General features: G+C 37.5%; 1 protein-coding gene across 1 annotated transcript in view; it reads left to right on the top strand.

The window, feature by feature from the left end:
- Nucleotides 1–8381, top strand: part of LOC107097363 (tudor domain-containing protein 6-like) — an 18839-nt gene extending 10458 nt beyond the window's left edge. Inside the window, exons 8-16 of the mRNA XM_015394490.1 lie at nt 98–164; nt 249–334; nt 454–531; nt 4985–5024; nt 5071–5165; nt 5256–5319; nt 5434–5504; nt 5641–5689; nt 7995–8381. Coding sequence (XP_015249976.1) covers nt 98–164; nt 249–334; nt 454–531; nt 4985–5024; nt 5071–5165; nt 5256–5319; nt 5434–5504; nt 5641–5689; nt 7995–8080 — 636 coding nt within the window. The 3' untranslated portion in view covers nt 8081–8381. The remainder of the gene's footprint in view (nt 1–97; nt 165–248; nt 335–453; nt 532–4984; nt 5025–5070; nt 5166–5255; nt 5320–5433; nt 5505–5640; nt 5690–7994) is intronic.
- Nucleotides 8382–8440: the final 59 nt, after the last annotated feature.

The raw sequence follows: 8440 nt of genomic DNA, 5'->3' as shown, positions 1-8440 counted from the left end.
TGCGTCAGAACTAAACTGGTACAAGCAGCAAAAATGAAGCAGCAGATGTGTGAACGTAGCATTACAGGTGATTGTCATTCTGTTATCGTTGTTTTAGGATGAGGATCCAGATTATTTGGATCCAGATTATTTGGCCTGCTCCTTGGAGGAGACCTGTCCAAAAGGTAGCATTTTTGTTTTCCTCTTTGCTGCTTGTCATAATAAACCTTAAACTTAAAGTGAACTCTTACACTTTTTTCTTTGCTCAGGTGATTCAATCTGCGATGAAAAGATAAGTGAAATAACAGACCGCCTGAGCCATGTGATGGAACAGGAAATAACACCTGTTGTCTCTGTAAGTTTCAATATGACAGGACTTTTTGTAAATACCAAACAGAATTGAAGCTTTCTTGTCCAGTGACGAGTCTGTCAGATAATTTCAATAACAGCCATTGTTTTATTTTTTTATTTAAGGTTTCTGAAACAGACGTTTGTCCATTAAGAGAAGATTATGTGTGTGATGGAAGAGAATCAGCTGAAGAGTCAGATAAGGTAAACGCTGTGATTCTCGATGGCCCCTTGCAAAAGTGTTAATACTTGAACTTTATCAGCAATTGGTTACATTTGAGCTGCAGGCTTATCAGAGGAGTTTTGTGATAGATTGACACAGAGGACTGCATAAGTGAAGGACAAAAAGATTCATGTTCAAGTTTTTTGTTTTGATTAAAATCAGAAAAGTTTGCCGTGGATTTTCACCTGCTCAGAGACGTCTCTTGGTTATTTCTCTAAATAATGCTCTCCTCGTCCAGCTGTCCATATGTGAATGGTTGGTCTATGATGCATGTTTCAGCATAAAGGGCTGTTATTCTCAAAAAGTCACCATTACCCTGACAATCTGGCAGATGCGTTCATTTTTTGTGACTGATGCTTTTTTTCTGAGCCAATTAGGCTGATCATTATAGAAACGGCGACGGAAACTGTGTTGTTAAACACATTTACCTCCTTACTTGCACACATTGAGGAAATCGCAGTGAAGAGGTGAACCCTGCAAAGTTAAGACTGTCAGCTCCCTGAACATATTGTCAGCTTAGCAACTTTGTTGTTATATTTAGTGACTTTTCCACCACTCTAGCAGCTGTTTTTTTCTTCAGAAAAGCGACTAGTGACAAAACTAACAACCATTTCCTTTCTTGTTGGAGACTCGTGAAAGCAGTTAGGTTTAGTGTCTTCCCTTCCCTCCTAAAATTCCTGACAGCAAGTCAGATGCTGCAGCCCATTTCTGCAGTCAGAGGAGTGCGACTCTCATGTCAATAAAACTTCCATCAATCTTGAGCTTTAAACAGTATATTTAATCACTTTCTGTCTTGCCCATGTTTACCTATAATAGGCAAATTATGTGATGATGCCATTTAGCAGACTGCGGTCCAGATCTGGACCAAACCTTGTTTCAAACATTTATAAATTACTGCATGTTGTCCGATGGCATGGTCTAATTTCACTTGTGCCGCTTCTCCTGTTTGTACGGTAAAGCCCTCCGGGACCAGGCTGCACGTGATGCCAATTAGCCAATCAGCTGTGTCGGTCAGGGCTGCTGCCGCTGCTACTTTTAGACACTGCAGGCAAATCTTTGGCAAGCCGGGTGATGGGAAGGAAGGAGAAGATGAGAAAAAGTGAAAGAGAGTGTGGACTGCTGGAAGAACCGCAATAGACTAGAGAAAGAAAAGTGAAATGGCGTGCTCAAAGATGACCCTGCACATTTAGACTATGTTTGGCTCAACCTGCTGCTGTGAAGCAGGATTCTCCACCATGAACAGAATCAAAAATAAATATGGATCCAGGCTCAAAATGAGCACCTTAATATGTGCTTTAGAATGGCTTAGTCTCCTTTCAAACCCAGATTTAAAAGCCTTGCAGGGCAGCATAGAGCCCACTGCTCTTATTAAGACAGAAGAAAGACAAATAAAATAAACAGTTCAGGTGTTTTATGAGATATGTAAATCAGGAAATTGTCTATATACTATACTTCTAAACTTCTATACTTCAAAAAAACACTTTAGATTTTTTTTTTTTATTCAATGAATAACATGGATGCATTAAAACATAATTTTATTTTAGTGTTAAATTTTGTTTAAAGTAACAGATTATAATTAAAAATGTCTCTGGACCTTTACTGGTTGATGATTTTCATTATTCGGACCCCACTGATTTTTAATTGGTTACCCCTGGTCTAGATCATCCAGCCCTTTCAGGAATTGATTTACTATGACCTTTGAAAACTTGGAAATATCTTCAGAACAAAGGGGAGTGTGCTTCAGGGATGTTGAATGCAGGGATGTCCACCAGAGCAGGCTGGAGAGGAGTGATGTTCACTGATGAATCCAGGTTCCAGTTGTTTTGTGCAGATGGTTCTGGCGATGCGTGGGTGAACGGTTTGCAATGCAAATGTTATACCCTGGATTGCCCGTGGAGGTAGTGGCATTATGGTGTGGTCAGGCATCTCACAGACATCGTACACACCATTGCACTTGATTGAAGGGAACATTAATGCAGAAAAATATTGGAACAGATTCTCACCCCAATTGTTCTCACCTCAGACAGACAGACATGTCTCTCAATCTTTGGGATGTTCTCCATAGGGGTGACAGTGCAGCTCGGTGTGGCACAACAGGAGGAAGGGAACAACATTCACAGGCCACCTTAGAGAATAAGTGTGAAGAAGTGTTGCTCTGAGACAATCAACTGGCGGACACACAAGATCCAGAAAAATGTAATTCCTTATTCTGACCCCTAACATGTTCAAAGGACAGTCAATCTGCTACAAATGGACAAACCACAATATTAGCATCATGTTATAGCATCATATTAGCATGCGTATATGACCATCAGTAATTACTGAGAATATATTTTGAGTTTCTCTACATAAAGTGTAACCGCAAATGTTCATGAAACTCTTCTATTTGATATGAGGTTATTTTTTTGTTTAGTTAAATTTTAGATGTTATATTTTGTTTAATAAAATTAATTAAAATTAATTTGCATTTTAATTGAAAACATAATAATTGACTAAATAAGTCACTGTTTAAATTCAAAAACCGTATTTCCTACTCTGAATAAATAATTATACACGCGCATAAAGACATATGTTTACTGTTTTTCATACATCTATTTATTTTTCTTAAGGGACCATATTTATTCTGCCTGAAGTGTTTAATCTTATTTTTGTTTTGTTTTTTACCTTTTGTTATTCAATCATCGAAATTCTACAATGTAAACATTGAATCCGCATGTAGAGAGCCAGTTCGAGCTTCCTTTTTACCAAACCATTTCTTTTTAAATAGTATTTTTGTGAATGACTATTTCTACTTCTCCTAAAGTAGAAATATATTTTTAAGTAGATTTACTCGTTTTAGCGACTTAACCTCTGCGCATCACTGTATCTGAAAACAAAGGCAAATAAAGGCCTCTGCACGCTGTTGTCCCACCACTTTTCCTACATAAAACATCTGTTGTACTATATTAGATCTAATGCTGACACGTCTTTATTATGCCAGAACCCTATCCCTTACCAATGCGGCGGTTATGGTGATAGTTTTCTTGTAGACTTAGAAATGTTCTCATTTAATTCTGCTGATTCTGCAACTAGTTCTTACAGTCTGTTAGGATTCATGCAGACATTCTTCTCTATCTGCCCAGTGGCTTTTTATCACCTCACAGCCTGCTCTGCCTCTGACGACTACTCAGCTTTACATGATAATTGTTCTGCTGTAATTCTTGCTCTGAATTTATCAACCTTTTTTTTTTTTCTGCATCCTCTTAGAGACACTCTGCCTCTTTATCTCTCCATGATGTGACTTGGACTCCAGTCAGCTAGAGTTTGCTAAATAACTTTGACCAAGGCAACTTTTATTGTCCTTTTGTACAGACGGAGTGTATACAAAACAGAATTTTCATAAAGTGCAGCAGTGATCAAATGTAAACGGTGTGGGAGAAAAAACATGGTGGAAAAAGAAAACAAAAGGTGGGGTGGAGACTGAGGGCTGACCTGACAGAGGGAGATTTCAGGAAAACAAACCAAACGGCTGCGTTATTAGGGTCTCGTATAGCCTGCTGTTAAATTAAATAATACTGAAAGATAAAGTATCTTATTTGTACATGGATTTTTATGAGCTAAAACAGACTTACACTCCCATCAGTTTCCTTCCTTTTTTTTTAACATCTTACTAATTAATAGAAATTAAAATATCAGCATATATAAATAATGGATATGTTAAGTCTTGAATTCTGTTTCTTTTCCACAGTGACACTCTTCGGGTCTGTCACTTGAAAAACGTTGATACCGTAATGTGAAGAATGTGAAAAAGTTAAATTAATCTGTAATGATTGATTTATTACATGTTTTTGGAGACATTTGGTGGTTGTTTGATTTATAAAAAATGTGTTTGTTATTAAATTACAGGTCCAGGAAGAATCATCTGGTGAGTAATAATTCTAATCGCAATTATAAATGATAGATAAGGCCACGTAAACAAGAGGGCTAATCTGTTAGGCAATTTTATAAGGAAAGCATCTGTATTAGCAAGAGTATCATTAAAAAATTTGAATGGATCTAATAACTAATTAGTAGCATCATTTCACTTAACTTTCTACAGTCATGGAAGATGTAATGTGCTGTATATAGACAAATATCCTCCACTTTGTTTTATGAACATTTAAGTGATTATTTTCCATTAAATTCAGCGTTTGTCTCACTGCTAAAATGCAGGGATTGGACTTTTTTAATGAATAACCCAGGTTCCTAAACGACTTGGTTAGGAAAGGTTTTTCTTTTTTCCCATCCAGAAAGTGCTGCTGATACAGCAGATGTCCCCCAGCATGATGAGCTGCCATGTCCTCCCAGTCTGGAGAAGGTATTCAACTTATATGTCCAGCTTATTGTTTCCTGTTGCATTTTATTCCTCTGATCTGTGATGCATCTCTGAGCTGTTTTTACCATCCTGTGTTTCAGGACATCCTAACATTTGAAGACCCCACCTCTACCAGTTATGGTTATAATCTTTCTTATTTCTTTCTTTGAGTATAATGATGGTTAAGCACATTTTGGACCCCATTTTATTTTCATTTGTTGCTATCTTTTCCCTCCTGCAGTGTTACCAGCTAATATAGAGCCACAAATCCACACAGATGTGGTAACGGATGTCAGATTTTATTTCATTTTCCCACTATTAAGTTAGAAATGCATTTATCTCTGAGTAAATCCTGATTCTGCCCCATTTCAGAGCGACATGGTGGAAGAGTTGACATGTTTGATCAGAGAGTTCAGCTTGGATGACGTCTCTGAAGGTATCACAACGCTCCAAATGCATTATTGTAAAGTACTGCTGGTATCAGATGTTTAAATCTCTTAACGTATTAAATTGATATATATAATTATTCAGATTTTTCCTTTTCCTACAGGATCTGAGAAGCTACCTGAACTGGACACAGAAGATGATAAGTCTGAGGAAATTCCTTCACCGCTGAACAGGGTGAACAGATCTGAGAAATGTCCTTTTACTCTCAAAGCTTATCTTTAATCTTTATATTCTGCCAATAGATTTACTGATGGGGTTGAGCTGTGAAGGAAAAGCCTTATCTGAACTAATTAAAACATTTTTCTGCCAGGACTCCGTTCTCACAGCGGAATCATCATCGTCTGCAGAGGACAGTTTTGGTAAGCTGTTCTCCATTTTCCCATCATGTCTGTTGAATCCATTGGAAGATATTTTGCTACTAGAGAATGTAGTAATTGCACACAATTTGTTAGTGTTAAAAATAATAGTTCAGCACCTCAAACCAGATCAGTTCTTGTGTGGGCTTATTATGACCTGGAGAACCTGCCATTGGATGACAGAAAGACAGACAGAAAGAAATGAAATGGGATTAAGAGTCAAAAAGCTTTGACCAGTTGGTTGAAACTTTGGTTTAACTGGAATGGACTTTTTATTATCTGATCAGAATGAGATAGTATCTTAAAAAAAACTCCATGAAAAGACAAGCATTAACACTAGAACTCCCAAGGCCCTCATTTTGAGATTTTAAAGGAAAATAATTTTATTTAAAATTAATCTTATGTTGCTCATGTTAACTGACATTTTCTGTTGCTATATTTCCTTCATTTTCACATGTTTTTTTTTAAATGAAATTAAAATGTAAAAAATAAATATGGTTAATTTGACCTCGATCTCCCAAAGCTGTCGTTTTGACGGCTCTATTAGTTGCATTGTAATTTCTTCCTGCAGTAGATTGACATTTGGTACCGTTGCCTAGCAACCAACATTCTACCTAGAACTCCTTGGCTAATACTGGAAAATGGCTTTCAGAAGAAATCTGACCGTGAAACCGCGGAGGGGGAGAGACTGATGAGGAGGACTGGGTAGGAAGCGGCTCAGATTGTGACAGAGAGTCCGAGGATGATCACCCACGCACTGGAAAACGCAGACGTATCAGTGACTCATCAAACAATTGTGAAACTTTTGTTCAAGCACTGCCCACACATCAGCCGGTCCACATCCACCCAAAAGCCAAACCAGAGCCCGTGGTCTACTATAACCACACACAGGTCGGTGTGGATATGTCAGATCAGGTGATTAGAAAGGATTCTGTAAAAGCTCGGACATGAAGGTGGCCTGTGGCTGTAATTTACGGTCTGAAAATGTCAGCTATAAACGCATTGGTTTTGTTCAGGAGCTGTTTGAATGTCACTTTTTCACGCAGAGATTTATCATGGAAGTGTTAAAAGGGTTGCGGGCAAAACGCAGGTTTGCAACCCCTCCGCCGCTGAAGAGCAGCTTTGTCGACACAGAAATCTTTGCCCTTTCAAAGCCCAAACGAGCCATTTCTTGCTTCACAGAGAAATATTTTTGTTCAACTAGATTCAGTGAACTTCTTAGCCTGAGGTCAAAGCGTCACAAATTCATGACCAAAAACATTTTCTGTGCAGATTATGGCTGATAACAGCTGTGTGCTCTTTAACTTTTCATCAGCTGATTAATGGCCTGTTTAGCGGAAACATTTTTTTTGGTTCAATGCTGAAAACTTGTTTTCTCTTGATCTCATTCCTTCTTTAAGCATTGTGATGTCCCATCCCCAATGGGACAATGGGTTAAATGCAGAGGTAAATTTCTTAAATGTGAGATCAATACAGTTCAATTATCATTAATTATAAGATCATTCATTTCTTAAAATATCATTTTTAGGAAGAATTGAATGTAAAAGGTTACATTCAATTCAATAAAAACATTCAATAAATAAAAGACTCAGAATGGAAACCAAAATATGAGTGTGGAAGAAAACCACCCCGAAAACCCTGAATTGAAGCTACATTCCACTTTGAAGCATGATGGCTCATAAAAGCTCCCTGAAGCACGATCCAGTAGAAACCCTCTGGGATGATGTGAGACACTCAGTTTCTAAGCTATAGTCGGAGAATGTAGAGAAATTATGGATTAGAAACTGGTTTCAGACACCATGCTTCAACAGTTAGTTTGTAGTGATTCAGTTTATAAAAAGAAATTTGTTATATGGAAATGTCCTCTGACGCAAAGCAAATTTGTTCCATTCCCCCTGATTTTCCTTTAGTCAGAATAGACTATGGAAATAAGCTATAATAAAGTTGAGTGGATATTGATTTGTTTAAAATTTTGTTTTATTCAAAACGTTAGTTTAAAATATCTGAATAAGCATTTGTAGGCATTATAAAGGCCTTATTGTTCCTCCTTTATCCACAGCAGGAATCCAAACACATTAGGTAAGCAGGACTTAGCTGCTTTCATGATCTATTTGTTTTACAATAAGCAGCATCCTGTCTGATCACATGAAGTTTATCCCACCTCATGATTAACACTATAAACCACTGTGCTGCTAGTTGTTTAGTGCTAGCTCTGCTGTTTTCCAGTTTCATTTATTCAGAGATCTGAGGATAATATGAGCCATTGTTCCTTCAGCTGATAACCCCTCATGTTGTGTTTCCTGTTTAGAGGCCCAGCTGTCCAAGATTACTCACCTCTGCCTGATCATAAAGGATGGAGCTGATTTGCTCACTGAGCAGCAACCTGAGGAGTGACTGCCTTTTAGTTAGCTTTGTGGACTCCAGTTTGAAGCTGATCAGTTCATTATTTGATTCACTTTGCATGTCTTGATTTTGGTTAAACCAGCATGTATTTTTTTCATGTTTCATCTTTTCTTTGTTCTATAAAAAGGAGTTTGTTGTTCCTCGTGTGTGTGATAGGAACACTAGTGTGTTTGTTTTTTTCCAGCTAAAAGTGTTTTTCCTGATTGAAATGTTTAAAATACTAATTCATATCTTTGAAGTGGAGTTCAAACCTTTTCTGTTTGGTGTAAATACAAGTTTGCTTTGTGAAACAGTTTTGACCCAATAAATCTTTCAGGTCACTAAAGATCTGTGGTTTTCCATCTTTGCTGA

This window comes from Cyprinodon variegatus, unplaced genomic scaffold (genome assembly GCF_000732505.1).
Source record: "Cyprinodon variegatus isolate N-32 unplaced genomic scaffold, C_variegatus-1.0 Scaffold689, whole genome shotgun sequence".
In the NCBI taxonomy this organism is placed as follows: domain Eukaryota; kingdom Metazoa; phylum Chordata; class Actinopteri; order Cyprinodontiformes; family Cyprinodontidae; genus Cyprinodon; species Cyprinodon variegatus.
Note: the sequence above shows the minus strand (reverse complement) of the source record. Positions and strands in the feature narration are given on the sequence as shown.